Source organism: Erinaceus europaeus, chromosome 1 (assembly GCF_950295315.1).
Source record: "Erinaceus europaeus chromosome 1, mEriEur2.1, whole genome shotgun sequence".
NCBI classification, from domain to species: domain Eukaryota; kingdom Metazoa; phylum Chordata; class Mammalia; order Eulipotyphla; family Erinaceidae; genus Erinaceus; species Erinaceus europaeus.
Genome location: NC_080162.1, coordinates 108439377 through 108457922, shown reverse-complemented (window position 1 = coordinate 108457922; position 18546 = coordinate 108439377). Strand labels below are relative to the sequence as shown.

Genomic DNA, 18546 nt, shown 5'->3' with positions numbered 1-18546 from the left:
AAAAAATGCATGATTTTTTTTCCCCACAACCCAGTAAAGACAAGGACCTGGTGACCAATTTTAAAATTAATATTAAGCAAGGGATTCATTTATGCAAAAACATTTAAGATTTTCCTACATGTTCTTTACAAGACTCAAGGTTTAAAATATATAAATAGAACCCAATGACTTAGGATCATGACATATCTAGAATAAACTACAGCAAAAGGGAAAAAAAAGATTAGTACACTATACAAAACGCATCAAATCAGAAGTTACTTTTAGGCTAACAGAGGAAAGGAAAATGCTTTTTTTTTTTGGAAAATAAAGGGAACATTTTAAGTCAGTAAAGAAACACTTATTTTAACTTGAAAGTAATTAATTATGAATTGGAAAGGTTTGGTCTGTTTGATATTCACTTATTCCTTCAATACCTGAACAACTTCCCCTGCTGTATTCTTTAAGTTGAATAAGCCTAAATATCAACTAATTTACCAAATTAATTTTTCATAGTTAGCTTTTTAGTCAGTTTTAAAGCTGTTTTTATAATCATGTTTTTTTACAGAAATGTCTTCCTAATATAAATATGAAAACCTAATTATCCTCATTAATATCTAATTTTCCTAAATGGTTATAAGGTACAGAGAGAGGGAAAAGTAGACAACTCATACTATTAAATTCAGTGGTCAGAAAATTTGCTTTAGTCTAATAGTTACCAAAACTGAGCATGTACTAATGACTTGGCAGCATGAAATGGTTATCAATCAACATTTGTAAGCAGGCTTACTTACTTAACAACAAAAAAAATTTAATCACATTTTTTCCCTGAGCTGCCACAGAGTAAAAGTAGTTGAAATCAGCAAACAAAACAAACAAGAAAAGCAGAACATACAGGAGTTCCCATACCTACTAGAGATACAATGTTGACTATTAAAGCCCAACTTTCATTCAATAACTGTAGAACACACATAACTACCTTTACAATTTGAACTCTAAAATTATTTTGGCTAGATTTCACAATCTCAAACACTTAGCAACAAAAGGCATTCTTGTCGAATACCTAATTATTTATTATTTGTACAAAGTAGTAAATCTAATCTACAATATAAACAATTCTGTATTTGATTGTGTTTTCGATTGATGAAAAAATAAATTACCTTACATAAGGCACATCTATAAGACTGTAACTGAAGGACTTTTAAAATATACAAGGGAGATTGGCCCTCAATCCTTATCTATCTACTCCCTATAAAACTTTGGAAGGCTACAAATATTTTCCCTTACCCGTTCCCTTGAGTACTGGAGCAGCCTGGAGAATGGCTCAGGGAAGTGCTGCCAGCACATGGACTTTTCTTAGTGGATAGATCAAGTACACCGTCTGTAGAGACACACACAAAAAAACAAAAAACAAAACAAACAAAAAAACACCCGAGGATATTAAAAACTAGGAGCAAAGTGAAGTGCAAAGGCTAAAAATGACAAAGCAGTAGCTAGCCTAAGTCGACTAAGCAGACACATTAGTCTTGTATTTCAGTTATGAAATTAGTTAATAGGATCATTTCCCCCATGAACATAAAATTGGAAGAACTTGTATCTTCAAAAGCTATATAGTTTATTAAGGGGGGGGAGAATGTCAGTAAAGTTGCTACGATATAGTGAGGTACTAGAAACAGTTTATACAGTATGAATTACTGTAATAGAACTCATTTAGATTTCATTTTTAAACTTACTTTGGTCAAAAAACATGATTTAAAGCTATGTCATAAAACTACAAAACCAAATTTCATAAGAACCAAATCTACAAGAAGCACTAGAAGCACATAAACACTAAATTTAGAAAATAAGTCATTAATTGTTTACATGGTTCAGGCATACTTATAAACTATATAAGATGGTCTGTAAAATGAGCCCCTTTTTATATTTATTCCCTTTTGTTGCCCTTGTTTTATTGTTGTTATTTATGTCATTGTTGGATAGAACAGAGAGAAATTGAGAGAGGAGCGGAAGACGGGGGGGGGGAGGGGGGGGCAGAAAGATAGACACCTGCAGACCTGCTTCACTGCTTGTGAATCCACTCCCCTGCAGGTGGGGAGCCGGGGGCTTGAACCAGGATGTTTATGCTGGTCCTTGCGCTTTGCACCACATGCGCTTAACCCACTGCGCTACCGACCGACTCCCAAAATGAGTTCATTTTTTAACACTTTATAATTTGAAAATGTCCTAATGACTCTTTAGACACATAAAAAAAAAAAAACTGTATATGGAACAGGGGTAGATAGCATAATGGTTATGCAAAGAGACTCTCATGCCTGAGGCTCCAAAGTACCAGGTTCAATCTCCCACAGCACCATAAGCCAGAGCTGAGCAGTGTTTTGCTTTAAATAAAAGAAAAAAAAGAAGACAAACAAAAACTGTATATCTGGATTCATTCTTTTGGAAAAATAGTTAGAAATTTAAAGTTTTTTTTTTTAATTAGTAAACTACTATAGGTTGGAAGATAAAATCTAACAAAGAAAGAAAATAGTTTTAAAAGTGTGGAGATCACTTAGAGGTTTAACAATGTTTTATAACACTAGATCAAATTACAAATTTGTTTTATTCAAACAAAAAGTTAGGAGACTTTTTTACCACATGATTTTAAAAAATCATGTTGAGTGAAATAAGTCAGAAACAGAAGGATGAATATGGGATGATCTCACTCTCAGGCCGAAGTTGAAAAACAAGACCAGAAAAGAAAACACAAGTCGAACCTGAAATGGAATTGGAGTATTACACCAAAGTAAAAGACTCTGGGGTGGGTGGGTGGGTGGGGAGAATAATAAAAAAAAAAAAAAAAAAAAAAGACTTGACCCTCCTAACAGACATATGCAGAAAATCCATAGTCTGAACAACTTATAGAGCTGCTATTTTATCCAAAATTAAAAGAGCAAGTGCTAAGAAGTATACCCAATGTTTTCAGTTGGTCAGCAGAGGACTTCTTATATACATATGTTAAAACCATCCCAATAAAACTTAAGTAGGACTTGGGCTTAAAGATACTGTAAATCTATTCCAGGATGCTAGGAGTAAATATGCATCTGAAATCATACGCAACACCTACACACATACAGAATGCTTCCTTTATAGTCACCAATATTTCTAAAAATGCAATTATAATCTTAGAGAATTAAGTAGCTTATTAGTATCTGACTCGATTAATATCTCACAAGGAAGTACACTGATGAACACAGGTCCACCCAAACATAGTATTAGGCAAAGAGGTCTAAGTTTGTATAATCAAATTGGCAACATATTTTAGGTCTATCACCAAACAACACTATGATTTGTGCTGACACAGTAACATTCATTATGGAAATAAAACTTTTTAATGTTTGCTTCAAGATTTTGGATCATTCTATCATCTGGTTCAGATTTCTCTTGGTCAATGCAAACTGTCAATACAGCATACCTCATAAGTATAAAACTAAAAGAAATTAGACTAAGGAGAATTTAATTATGTATGTTAATCTCCATTAGCAACACTTTAAATGCAACTTTCTTGCTACATTCTTCTACTACAACCCTGAAGCTTGTTAGTACTTAGGGACTTTAAACAAAAGCTACCCATCTTCTATTAAAAAAAAAAAATGAACACAATCCTTAGTAAAACAGAAGAGAAGAATTTGGAACTAGAGTAACCAAAGGTATACTTTGTGAATTAGGAGGTCTCCTGCTTGAAAAACCTCTCCGAACTTAAAAGAGATTCTGATGGGTGTTCACTACATAGAAACAGGGAAAACAAACAAAAAAACAAAGGAAACCTTCAAATAATATCTTCTTAATAAAGAACTAAAGTCAATCCATAAAATATAAGTCTTTCATAAACTATCTGCAATATGCAGAAGGAAGTCTTACCACAAGGGTGCTTAGGATTAATTTGACTCTAAAAACAAAAACAAGCATGACTTCCTCACCAATAAATCCACCAACATCATAACTTCTCTGCATATTCCTTTTCCTTTTTTTTTTTTTTTTTTCCCTGCTGGGGCTTGGTGCCTGCACTATGAATCCACTGCTCTTGGAGGACATTTTCCCCATTTTGTTGCCCTTTCTCTGCATATTCCTAAGACACTTCTGTGGCAAAAATCTCATTAAGACATCATTCACTTACAATTTGTAGTCTAAACAATAGCAGAGTTGCAATGTTTACTTTATCTTCTTCATGAAATTAAAGGAAAGATTACAAAGCAAAAGAACATTTGACTTAAAGAATAAATTTTTCAGACTTAAGAAATATCTGCTAAATAAAATCTATAACCTTCAATTTCTTCACTATGATTCTTACCAACAAATTATCTTTTGGAAATATTTTAAAGTTAATTTTTAACACAGCACATGCTTATATTTTTACATTTTTGAGTGTTTATAAAATACTGAATACACCTGATGTGTCTGTCTTATTATTTCAAGTACCAAGAGTTTCTTTCTTTAAAAAGAGATATAGGGCCAGGTGGTGGCACACCTGAGTGCACGTGTTACAGTGTGCAAGGACCCAGGTTTGAGCCCCCCAGTCCTCACCTGCAGGGGGAAAGCTTAGAGTGGTGAGGCAGTGCTGCAGGTGTCTCTCTGTCTCTCTCCCTCTCTATAACTCCCATCCCTCATGATTTCTGGCTGTCTCTATCCAATAAATAAAAAAGAGATATAAACAACACTTATGTTTGTCTTATGGTCTTATTTTCAGAGTGCAACTTCCACCTAATTAGCATATTTACTTCTCTGGTACGTGCAAATACCAGAACACTGAATGAATATGGGAGGGGAGGGGGAGACTAGGTTTTTCACTGAGGTTTTAAAACAATGGACATGACAATGTTTTGCAAGTGATAAAATGCTTATATAAATGTGAGGTAACTTAAAAATCAGTAATAACTGTAAATCTAACTTTTCTCAGTAGTGCATTAATCATGGTGAGAGCTATAGAAGGGCAAGGTAGTCAGGCACTTTGGCTGAACTTTTTTCCTATCACTGATTATCCAGGAATAAGTTAACAATCACAGTAATTTTTTAATCTTTATTGCTACTAGTGCTCTACTTGCCAATATTTATTTCTCCCCAAATTATAATATTCTGATTGGACAGAGGAGACCTTCACATCAAACCGTACCTTGTTCGCTAGGTTCTGACTGAGACTTTCTGACAGTAAGGTCCAGAGGTGAGTCTTGGTCAGCCATGAGAAGTTTGCTGAGCACAGGGTTCTGAGTAGTTGCAGCCGTGGGAGAGGTGGTGACTGGAGATGCTTTCGGCAGGCTTTGGTTCTTTGTGCTATTGGGCTGGCTGGGGTCCTGAGTAGAGCTAGTTTTTGAGGTATATTCAGCAGCAAATTGTTGGATCATTCGCTGCATGATCTCACGGGCCACTAGGGGAATATTGGGGTCGGAGACCCAGGGACTGTCTGTAAACAAAGATTTATTTACTTTTAAGTGGGACAATGTACTAAAAATAAGACAGCTTCAAAGCAAACATCAACTTTCATTTTATTTTCTCTTAAAAATGCAATATTCTAAAACAGTATTCCTTCTTAAGAGTTACAATGTCAACCTCTAAGTTTCTGAGCTGCAGATTTAAAAAAAATTTTCAGATATCTATTTCAAAATATTTCCCACCAACACCCCCACATGAATGATAAAATCAAATGAAAGGGTAACAAGTAATATATTTTATGGGTAAGAGTCACTTACCTGATACAGAATTCCCAAACCCTCTGCTATGAAATAATGATTCCTTGTTTACAATCTATATAGGTCACATCTACATTCCTCTAGATTTTTTTTCCAGTCAACTTTATTTAAATTATTGAGGAATGGATAACTCAGTTAAGTGTTTAATTTAGTCTTTGTTAAAAACAGCAGGCATATCAAGATTATAGGAAGAGATACCTAAAATTCTAGGATCTACGACAGACTAGGGCAGTTGTTTCAAGATATTAGTGTGTATTAGAATCCTCTGGTGGCTAATAAAAAACTGCATGGGTCCTTTCTTTCATAATTACTCATTCCACAACTCTAAGGTGAGTTCAAGAACTGACATTTCTAACACGTTTCTAGGTGCTGTTGATGGAGGGTAATAATTTTTAAACCCTTAAATAGATATTTAAAAGCCAAACCTCACAGTGGGGTAGATAGCATAATGGTTATGCAAAGAGACTCTCATGCCTGAGGCTCCGAAGTCCCAGGTTCAATCCCCAGCACCACCATAAGCCAGAGCTAACCAGTGCTCTGGTAAGGTAGAGAAAAAAAAAAAAAAAGCCAAACCTCAAAGCCTAAGACCACCTATTTTCTGGGAGTCCTTGAAATACACACACTGCCAACCAATAAACACAGTAGCTAGAAAAGCTACAAAATGTCTAAATTATCGATTACTAATGAATACTGATTAAAACAAAGAAAATAAAAACTCAGTTTACAGAACTTTCGGCACTGCAAAGGGTTTTTAAAGTCAAATGAGTAAAAGAGAAAATGACTTATATAAATATTGGGCTGTGAGAAAAGTCAGTCATGACATACTTTTCTATTTTCTTATGCAAAACGTGACGTGATTTTCCTGACAACTTGATATATTCTCATCATTACTCTCAGTACCATATTCTCAGGAAGATGAAGCTCCCCAAAGGCAGACGTTTATTATCGATAGTGATGTGCTACACCTAACCCTGCACATCAGTGGCTTAATAAATAGACTGATCAAATTAACCATCACCAATTTTTATTTTAAAAAAAAAGAGGGAAATGTGATTAGTGACCTCTTCATCAGTTGTATGAATGGCTAGGGTTAGACCACTGATGAAAACTCTCCCCTGTTTTGAATGTTTCATCAGTGGCGTCTACCTGTACTTATGAAGCTTTAAAAGTCAAGTTCTTGAAAAACCCGAGTTTTCTTGGTCTTTTAAGATCAAGTATAGAAGGGAAATTGCTTTACACACTATTTACTATTAAGATCTCAAAATCATTACAGAAAGAACTCTGGTGGCTGGAATGGAGTGGGTGGGCAGAACTCTGGTGGTAGGTACAGAGTGAAATCATATCCCTGTAGCCCTATAATCTTATAAACTATACAGATAACAAAATCTCTACAGAAAACAAACCTCACAGAATTCTTGCCCCCTTTTCTCTGAAGGTCTCTATTCATTAAGATGATCATAAAGTCAGAATGTGTAATTCACTGGAGTTTAACTACCGATAGGCTCATTTTACTGACATTTTCTTCTAGTAAGTAGTTTTTCTAACCCTGTTTCCTCTCTACAAATAGAAACTGTGGGACGTACTGGGTGGTTTAAGAACAAAGGTATTCAATTAGGCAACTCTCAAAAGTTACTAAAAATACTGACAATAGTTCCTGGAATGTTCTACTAAATGCTTCAACTATATACTACCTTTTATTTTTCTATAAAAATCAGGAGCTCAACATAATCCCCCGTTACCACAAACTATAGAGTCTCCCACATCTGGAGAAAGTGCAGGGGTCAGAACATCTAGAGTGCAATGGACAGTCTGTGCTGGGGAAACCACTTTAATTTGTGGCATCTCCCCGGCCAGGTAAGCACCATATATTGCTTTTCAAATCTCTTTAACCTATTGCACACACCTTCAAATGAAAGGTTGCATATAATTTCAAATTTTAATAATGTATCTAAGGATATCCTGAAATGTATATAATACATAAAGTTTCCAAACACGAAGTAGAATGAATTTAGGAGATACTGTGTTTACATAAACTTGCAAGATAAAAAGAGTTGAGGATAAAGGACATACATGGCTGTCTTTCAGCTTTAAATGTCTACAGCAAATCTGGTCTCTTAATTGAATGGAAGACTTACACAATCACAAAAGGATTCATGCTCATGAATCCAAGACAACAATTTCAACTGAATTTATATGTCTTGTAACATTTGTATGCTTTTATCTAGTTTAGTAATCTGACTCTATTCTTACTTGACTCAACTGTTCATGCTCCACTAAGCATGACTGTGCTTTAAGTAAATAGACAAGCAAAATGTGCTTGGAAAACTTTAAAAAGATGTGTTCTTAAAAAATGCATATTTGACTTAAAGTGTTGAAATTTGTTTTACAAAATAAGTCATATATATTTTCATAATTTTTATTTTCTTATATATTGGATAGACAGCCAGATATTGAGAGGGGGGAGGAGGTAGGGAAGAGACACCTGCAAACCTGCGCAGCTTTTTCCCTGCAGGTGGAGACTAAACTTGTGTATTGTAACCACTTGGCCCCTTCAAATCTTCTGTAAGAAATGGCAAAATGAGCCAAAAACCGAACATAATTGTGTCAAATGTAGAAAGTATATTGTTTGTGGTCTAGGAATGGCCCAGTGGATAAAGTGTTAAGACTCTCAAGCACATGAGGTCCTGAGTTCAATCCATGGCAGCACATGTACCAGAGTGATGTCTGGTTCTGGTTCTCTCTATCTCCTCCTGTCTTTCTCATGAACAAATAAATAAATATTTAAAAGTATGTATTTTTTTTTTAAAAAAAAGTATATTGAGGACAGGAGTAGATGGCGTATGATTATGCAAAGAGACTCTCCTGCCAGAGACTCCAAAGTCTCAGGTTCAATCCCCTGCACCAGCCAGAGCTGAGCAGTGCTCTGGTAGAAAGAAAAAAGAAAAAGGGAGGAAAGAAAAAAGAAAAGGAAGAAGTATATTGCTCTTAAATTAGAATTTACTATAGGGTTTGGAAGATGGATTGATATGTTAGATCACAGAATTTGCATGCCTGAGGCTCCAGAGGTTGTATGTTCAAGCCCTGGTACCATGCGAGAGCTCAACAGTTATGATTCTATCATCACTCTCAAAATATATAAATCTTTAAAAAGTGATTCATCATGGTACATGCTATTTATTACATATAGATATATGTATAGTCCCAGTCTATTTTTATTGTATCCATCTTGCTATCTAACAGTAAGTAAACTTTTGCTATCAGTTATTTAAAACAATTAATTCAGTGCATGGCAAGGTGGCACAGTGATAAAGCTCTGGACCTGCAAGTCCCAAGTTCAATTCCCAACACAGTATATGCTGTTGTGCTCTAGTCTCTCTTCCCCCTTTCTGTCTCTATTTCATTGAATAAAATAAATATACATTAAAAATAAAACCTATAATTTGCAGTATTTGGACATAAGCTAAATCCAAGTATAAGAATTTCTTATTTAAGAAAAAAATATTCACTACAGACTAGAATGCCTGTCAGATGTCTAGATAGTAAACATTTTTGGTATTTGAAAAGCACTAATGCCCATTCCCAAGAGGATTAATAAACTGTCTAAAGTAAAAACAGAAAAACACAAAGCAAATGAGAGGAAAATTCCAACTGCAAAGTAGTACCCATTTTCCCGAGCATCAGATGCTAGTACACATATATACAAACTTAACTCTATATGTTTCCTAGAGGACTTTCATGGTTTAGAGTCTATTATGAGACTAACTCTATAAGAATTTCTTCCCTAATGGTTATATGTCTAAAATTTTATTCTAAATAAGGGGCATTCTAAGAGCCATGATAAAAGGGTAGAACTAGCACAGCAATTATCTACCTTTAGGAACCTGCCTGTGATGCACGTTATAACACTTTAAATGGAGTAGATGAAAAGTGATATAAATTATATATCATATATGCTAGGGAGAGTTTCTCTTTTCACATAATGAAGCTTGCTACTCATTAGACTTAAGATGTAGTATTCACCTTAAAGGAGAGGAATAGCTGAGAAACTGTGAAGATATTCAGGCTGAAATATAAATAGGGCTGTTCTGTCCATTATTTAGATTTTGTGAATTACTTTAACGAAACAATTGTTTTGAATACTAAGGAAGTAAGGGGCTGGGTGGTGGCACACCTGGTTGAGTATACACATTACAATGCACAAATACTGATTTTATAACTTTACATTGTCTCTCCAAATGATATTTTAGTGAAGAATTGTATTCAAGGAATTGTATTCAAGCCCCCAGTCCCCACCTGGAGGGGTAAGTTTCACAAGTGATGAAACGGTGCTGTAGGTATTTCTCTGTCTCCCTCCCTCTTAATATCCCCCTCCTCTTTCAATTTCTCTCTATCCAACATGAATAAATATATTTTTTAAAAAAGACTAAGGAAGTAAAATATTTTGAATATAATGATGGAACTGAGGGGTATAAGGTGGATACAGATACCTCAGCTGGATGGTTAGGATCAGAGGGTATAACATGGCATTAAAAATAAAGTGAAGATGTTATTAAAAGACCTTATTCTGTCTAGTGATCTAATGAAAAGAAACTGAAGGGAGAAAAAAGGATCAATGAAAAGAGTAAGTTGACATTCCTTAGCTTTATATGACAGGATGTGCTTCATATTTCCTTTTCAAAATGACCGCATTAATAAGCACTTCAACTGATCCCATTAGAATTAACAATTATCAAACTTTTAACCAGAGTACTGGCAAATATATTCCTAAGCATAGGGGTGGAAATTTCCAGAGGAATGAAAGATATAAACTAGAACATATTATTAAGGACATTTAGTGTTATTAAGACTGTGTAGAAAACTTTTATAGAATATGTCGTTTAAACTTCCAAATTGGAAATAGAGTATTAATTCAATTACCTTTAGAACTAGAGTAACTAAGGAATAAAAGTCCAGTAAAATTTTATTAAAGGAAAGGACTCTCGTGGTCTGGGAGGTGGAGCAGTGGGTAAGGCACTGGACTTTCAAGCATAAGGTCCTGGTTCAATCCCCGGAAGTACAGGTGCCAGTGATGTCTAGTTCTTTCTCTAACTCTCCTCCTATCTTTCTCATTAATAAATAATTAAAATCTTTTAAAAAATGTTAAAAAAAAAAAGACTCAACAAGAATGATCAATTAAGGGCAGCTATCTGAAGCAATTATTCTCTGTGAAAAGAGAAAGAGATTAACATATTTTTTTCTTTATTTTCCCTTTCGTTGCCTCCCCCCTTTTATTGTTGTAGTTATTGTTGTTGTTATTGATGTCACTGTTAGGGCAGAGAGAAATGGAAAGAGGAGGGGAAGACAGAGAGGAGGAGAGAAAGATAGACACCTGCAGACCTGCCTCACAGCTTGTGAAGCGACTCCCCTGCTGGTGGGGAGCCATGGCTCAAACCAGGATCCTTATGCTGGTCCTTGTGCTTCGCACCACGGTGTGCTTAACTCACTGCGCTACCGCCCGACTCCTGAGATTAACATTTTAGTAAACAACTCTAGGTCTTAAAATTTTATATTTTAAGAACTTTATGCATCTAAAAGAAACATGAGGCAAGTTCATGTAAATTTCAAGGAGAAGGGTAGACTAAAAGATGAAAGGGGTGGGGCTAGTGGTCACAAAGGTAGCTCAGTGGGTAGAGGATATACAAAGCATTCATGAGGTTCTATCTGGGTTCAAATCCTGGTACAATAAATGACCAGAGCAGTACCTGGTATCCATCTTGTATGAATACATAAAGAAATCTTAAAATTTAAAAAAAAAAAAGGTGTTGTTGTTAAATGCCACCTCAAATATATTTGTATTGTATATATTTATGTAACAATCTAAAAATTTAGTAATTAAACAATCAGGAAAAAAGACTAAATCAAGGACAAATATTGATTTTATAACTTTACACTGTCTCTCCAAATGATATTTTAGTGAAGAATTTTTAATATTTTACACAGTTGGTCTTAATAGTTATCAGGAATTAAAAACAACTATTTGTGTAAGACAATTTGCCTAACAAAATATGTAACTATGAAGATCTTACAATTTTCAGGCTTTCACAGTAATTCTAAGAGCTATTTAGCTAACTTGTACAACACTAAGTTCAGAGTGAAAAGGAAGGAGGCAACTGCCCTACATTGTTCCAAATGTAACTGGACAGAAAGAATACAGGGAATTATCAATAAAGTATGCTGTCAATAAAGGGAAATACTTGAAGTAACTTTTTAAATGGCATTGACATTAAAGAGATTAATTAAGACAAGCAGAAGCTAAATGTCATTCTTCACTGGAACCAACCTTTTCTATAAAAGACTGCATTGAGGAACTCTTCTGCTTGTCTCTCGAATCGAATGATTTTTGCTTGCTCTTGTTTAAGCAGAGCTTCTTGCCCAGCTCCCGAAGCTGGATCATCCAGACCGACTAAGTGTCCCTGCAAAATATTTGGTAAAATATTTGCACAAAGAGCTTTCCCCATTCAAAACCAAAAGCACAGATACAAAATCAAAAGATAAATGTTAATAAGATAAGACAAATCAGCTTGATACAGATGAATATTTTAAACTAGGAAGAGTATCAAAGTATAATGAATGCACTTTGGAAAGATACTTTGGGTGAGTGTTATTGAGTTAAAATCTGATGGATAGAATTAAGGGGAAATTTCCATGAGTACACAATTATAGTGATTCTTATTACACCACTACAGTAGTTGAACTCAACTCAGACAAAAAGACCCCTTTAAAATTTAAAATTTCCTCTGACAATCATTGTTGCCTTCCTAATGAGTTGTTTTGACCAGATACAAAATAAACTAGCTACTAGTAGATTATTAGAAGAGAAAATTCAGAAGACCAGCAAGATAGCTCACTTGAGACGGTGCCTTCTTTGCCATGCATTCAACCAAAGTTTAGACTCCATGTACATAGGAGTACTGAGAGAAGCTTGAGTGTAATGAATTTCCCTCCAACTTCATCCAGAGTGGTGAAGCACCAAAGATGGCCCCCAAAAAGGAAGGAGATGCGGGGGGAGGGTGTGGAGGGTGGTAGAGACTCAGAAAGAACATATCTGAATTCATAATTTTGTCTCTAGTGATATAGGGACATTAATATAAAATTATAAAGAAATGCAAAGTGCATATTTTTTAAGTGTTTTTGTTTGTTTGTTTTTGCCTCCAGAGTTACTGCTGAGCCTCTGTGCCTGCACTACAAATCCACTGATCCTGGAGGCTATATTTTCCCTTTTGTTGCCCTTGGACAGGACAGAGAAATGGAGAGAAGAGGGGAAGACAGAGAGGAGAAGAGTAAGATAGACACCTGCAGATCTGCTTCCCCACTTATGAAGCAGCTCCACTGCAGGTAGGGAGCCCCTAGGGGTGTGTGGGTGGGGCTCAAACAAGGTTTCTTACACCGGTCCTCGAGCCTTACCGCCTGACCCCTAAGTGCCTTTTAAGTTCCAGCAACATCACATAAAGTTTACTCTAAATATAAGACAATACATTTTACCTATCTCATGGAAAACTTTAAAGTGCTCGGAATTTTTAAATGGGGACAGACTTTGGCATAATAAAGAAACAAACAAGATGCCGAAGATACATTATGCACAACATATCATTTTCTCAAAATATTTAAATACACCCAACTATAACCAGCTTTCTGCGATTTTCTTGCTGCCTCAATTGTCAATACCACAACAAAATATCTATTTTATCATCAATAATATCTTGTAGACAAACAGCTTAATATCGAGAACTCTCCTACACACTCAAACTGAAACAAGGACTCCTAACATTCCTGTAAGACATTCTTGAGACTTTTTTCAAGTATTTCCAATGTTATAAAATATAAGAAAAGCTTTTTTTTTGGTTCCAAGATTATTGCTGGAGCGAATCCATTGCTCCTAGAGGCTTGTTGTTTTATTATTGTGGTTATTATTATTCTTGTCATTGATGTCATTGTTGTTGGAGAGGATAGAAAAATGGAGATAGGACAGAGACAAATGGAGAGAGATGGGGAAGACAGAGAGGGGGAGAGAAGGATAGACACCTGCAGACCTGCTTCACCGCCTGTGAAGTGACCTCCCTGCAGCTGGGAAACTGGGGGGCTTGAGCCTGGATCCTTATGCTGGTCCTTGGCTTTGCACCATGTGCGCTTAACCCGCTGTGCTACCTATGGACCAAAGACCTTTATGGGGTGCAGAAGGTGGGAGGTCTTCCTTCTGTGACTGCTTCTCCCCTTTAATGTAACATCTAGACAACTTTTATTTTTTTTTCCTCCAGGGTTATCTCTGGGGCTCGGTGCCTGCATTATGAATCCACTGCTCCTGGAGGTCCTTTTCTTATTTTGTTGCCCTTGCTGTTGTTATTGTTGCCATTGCTGTGGTTGGATAGAACAGAAAGAAATCAAGAGAGGAGGGGAAGACAGAAAGTGGGCAAGATCGACACCTGCTGACTTGCTTCACTGCCTGTGAAGTGACACCCTACCCCCCACCCGCTGCAGGTAGGGAACTGGGGGCTCCAATTGGGATCCCTTCTCTGCTACAACTGATGCTTAGCACCATGTGTGCTTAACCCACTGCACTACTGCTCATCTGCCCCCCACACCCCCAACTCTTTAACCTAAAGCAATAAATAGCAACTAACCTCAGTAAGGTAGGTGCTCTATGTTCTTTTGTGAATCAAACAATTTTATCAATCTGGACTCTTTTTTTTTTTTTTTTCTATTTCAGTAGCCCGAATTTTTTTTTTTTTTTACTTAGGAAATGTTATTTGTTTTGAATTGTCTCAGGGTAACAATCTGGACTTTTTAACATATCAGTTACTTTCATTTGGCTCTTTTCAATTAGTCTTTTTTCCCCCCAAAGTTTTCCTGTGATATATAATTCATCCACTTACAACAAAAAATTCAAGAACTTTCAGTAGAGTCACAAAATTGTAGGAATATCACCACTAGCTAACTTTAGAATATATCCATGGCCACAAAGGAAATCCTGTACCCACAGTCAGCATCCACTCACCCTGTTATTCCAACCCTATGCCACTGTTTTGCTTCTAAAGAGTTACTAGCAGCTGTAGCATGCATTATGGCTTATTTACTTTTTATTACGGAATAATATTCCACTGAACAGATATATATATTTTAGTCATTACAACACTGACTTGTTTCTTTTTGATTATATGAATAGTGTTGCTTTTAATATTATACACAAGTCTATGTGTGAATGATTTCATTTCTCTTCGGTATACACACACACACATACACACACACTCTCAGGTGAGAAATTTCTGGATCATATGCTAATGTTTATGATTTTGAGAAAGTGTCAAACTATTTTCCATAGCAACACAATTACTTTTTATCTGCAGTAGCAATAAGGTTTCAACTTCTACATATTCATAAACACTGTTTATTACACCCATTCTAACAACACATACTTTGTGATCTAGGCTTATATTTTTTTAATAACTAGTTTTGCTGAACTTTTTTGTTAACATTTATTTGTTTATTTCCTTTTGTCGCCTTTATTGTTCTATGTTGTAGTTGTTGTTGTCAGCATTGCTGGGTAGGACAAAGAGAAATGGAGAGAGGAGGGGAAGACAGAGAGGGGCAGAGAAAGACACCTGCAGACCTGCTTCACCGCCTGTGAAGGGAAACCCCTGCAGGTGGGGAACTGGGGGCTTGAACTGGGATCCTTACAATGGTCCTTGCGCTTTTCGCCACGTGCACTTAACCCGCTGCACTACTGCCCAACTCCCTGAACCTTTTTTTTAATGTACTTATTGATCATTCAAATATCTTTTTTTGAAGAACTGTTTATATGCTCTGATCAATTTTTTATAAGCTAGCAACCACCTTTCCATTGTTGAGATATTGCAAAAATTCATGATAGTGGTCCCGGAGATGGTGCAGTGGATTAAGTGTTAAGACTCTCAAGCATGAGGTCCTGAGTTCACTCCTCAGCAGCACATGTGCCTGAGTGAAGTCTGGTTCTTTCTCTATCTTTCTCCTTAATAAATAAAGTAAAATAAAATTCATGATGTACCCTCGCTACAAGTCAATTATAAGTCAGATAAGTGGCCTGTAGATGTTTCCCCATCTGAGTTAATGTACCTACTCATTGATCCTTACTCTTAGCAGCATACAAATTTTTTAATTTTGATGAAATTCAATCTACTTTAATCATTCATATTTTTGATATTATATCTGAAAATAGCAGCATATCTGGAAGCTAGCAATAATTCAAAGTCCTTAAGACTTCATCCTATGATTTCTTATAAAATGTTGCAGCTTTAGGGTTTACTTTTAGGTTGTGACCCATTTCAAGTTAATTTCTGTATATGGCACAAGGAAAGAGTCTGACTTCCTTTGTGAAAAGTCACTGGCCATAAATTATTTATGGATACTCAACTTTCCTGTGTATCTACATATTATCTATCCTTATGCCAATCTTGATTGCTGTAAATTTTAATGGCTTTGAAATTGAGATGTGTAAGTGCTGGCAATCTGTTCTTTCATCTGACAGTTTTGGCAGCCCAGTATTCCATTTTATATTAATTTTCATATAAATTTTAGGATTGATGTGTTGATTTCTGTAATCAGTCTGGGAAGCAATGTCATCTTCAAACGTACTGCTATCCATAGAAATGAAACGTTTGGACTGGGTGGTGGCGCACCTGGTTGAGCACACATGCACGTTACAATGTGCAACATGTTACAATGTGCAAGGACCCGGCTTCAAACCCCTGGTCCCCATCTGCAGGGGGAAAAGCTTTGCAAGTGATGAAGCAGTGCTGCAGGTGTCTCTCTGTCTGTCTTCCTCTATCTCCCACTTCCTTCTTGATTTCTGTCTTTACTCAATAAATACAATAAAAATATTTTTTAAAAAAGAAATGGAATATTTACACATTTAGATCTTCTCTAAATTTAATGTTTTATAATTTTCAGTCCTATACTTCTGCTAAATTTATCCTCAATATTTCTTAAATTTACATCTAGATTATTTATCATTAGTGTACAGAAACAAATTTTTTAAATTATGCTATTCTATGCCCTTGCTGAATCACTTAATTAATTTTAGTAGCTTTGTAAATCACTATTGGGTTGTCAGAAAAGTCTGGTGCACTTTTGCACAGAAAACATAGGAAAAGTGGTCTAGGAGGTGGCACAATGATGGGTCAAGTATTGGACTCTCAAGTATTAGGTCCTGAGTTCAATCCCCAGCAGCATATGGACCAGAGAGGTGTGTGGTTCTTTCTCTCCTTGTCTTTCTTAAAAAAAAAAGAAAAAAAGAAAAAAGAAAGAAAACAGGAAAAATACTTCATGACTTTTCTGACAACCTAGTATTTATATATACATCATGACATTTGCAAACAGACGCTTTACTGCTACCATCTGGATACCTCTGGATTCTTATTATCTAGCTGCCAAAGCTAGAACTTTGTGTCCAAATGTTAATTAAAATAAAAAATAGTGGTGAGAATGGACATCTCTGCTTTATTCCTGACTTTAAGGGGGAAATGTGAATTCTAGCTGTGCACGTTTATAGGTTGAGATGAAGTTCTCAGCTATTTCTAATCTGCTGGGTGCTCCTAATATAGACGTGCTGGATTGGGTCATATGTTTGGAGGGTATGGATCAATGATCATGTGATTCCTGTCACTTATTTTACTAATACATTGCAGTACATTAATTGATCTGGAGATGTTAAACCACCAACCTTGCACTCGTCAAATAAAGCCATTTGATAAAAATGTATAATAAACAGTTTTTACATATTGCTTAATTTTATTAAGGTGTTTTTTGTTTTGCATTGGTATTCATAAGGGATACTGGTCTGCAGTGTTCTTGTAATGTCTGTCTGGTTTTGGTATTTGAATAATACTGTCCCCAGAGAATGAGGAAGTCTTCCCTCTATATTTTAGTAAAGTTAATGAGGAATTGGTATTGCTTCTTTAAAAAATAAAAAAAAAATAAAAAAAACATGTGGTAGAAATCATTAGTGAAAGTGTGTGTGTGTGTGTGTGTGTGTGTGTGTGTGTGTGTGTGTGTGTGTGTGTGGTTTAAAATTCCTTGTTACTTTAGTTGCTCTATCTAGGTTGTATTTGGTTTCTAGAGCAGCCGCGACACATCACCGAAAACCAGATAGCTTAAAACAAAAGAAATATACTCTTGCAGCTATTGCCATTTCAGCATCTAGATGTCCGAATTGAAGGTGTCAACAGGGCCACCTATGTTTTTTGTAGAGAAAAGAGTCCTTCCTTGCTGTTTCTGGCAGTTTCAGCCAGTGGTTGGTGTTTCCCAGCTGGTAAGAGCACGGCTTCATTTTCTTCTCTTATGTTTACATGGTTTTCTTCTCTGTGTCTCTCCAATTCTCCTTATGAGGACATCAGTCATACACTTAGGGCTCACTCAAATCCAGTATACATCATCATCTTAACTTAATTACATCTACATATGTCCTAGTTCCAAACCAGGTGATATGCATTAAGTACCAGAGGATTAGAACTTTACATATAGCTTTTTGAGGGGCATACTTCAACTCATATTAAGTATCTTTCAGACTGTCTATATCTCTTTTTTTGTCAGCTTTGGTAGTTTGTCCCTTTCTAGGCATGCACCTATTTTTAATTATAAGAAATTGTGTGTTAGTTGTTACATATATTATTGTTCATAGCATTTCCCTCATAACCTTTTCATTTCTATAAGTTGGTGGTGACTTCCCTTGTATCAGCTGTGACTTAGTAATTTAGTAATTTCTCCCTTGATCTGCATTGGTGAGGGCTATCAATTTTGCTGATCTTCCTGAAGAATGGATTTTTGTCTATCATTTTTCTGC

At 35.8% G+C, this 18546-nt stretch overlaps 1 protein-coding gene across 23 annotated transcripts in view; it reads right to left on the bottom strand.

Moving 5' to 3' along the window:
• The window catches only part of LOC103124682 (ligand-dependent corepressor), a 114483-nt gene that overhangs the window by 33223 nt on the left and 62714 nt on the right, over positions 1–18546 (bottom strand). For 14 of the 23 annotated variants that reach the window (XM_060192889.1, XM_060192939.1, XM_060192881.1 and 11 more), the window contains 3 exons: positions 12016–12148; positions 5123–5410; positions 1264–1357 (listed from right to left, as the gene is read on the bottom strand). The exons of 2 other annotated variants lie outside the window; for them this stretch is intronic. In XM_060192889.1, coding sequence (XP_060048872.1) covers positions 1264–1357; positions 5123–5410; positions 12016–12148 — 515 coding nt within the window. The remainder of the gene's footprint in view (positions 1–1263; positions 1358–5122; positions 5411–12015; positions 12149–18546) is intronic. 7 more of the 23 variants (XM_060192950.1, XM_060192930.1, XM_060192958.1 and 4 more) reach the window with 1 other exon arrangement.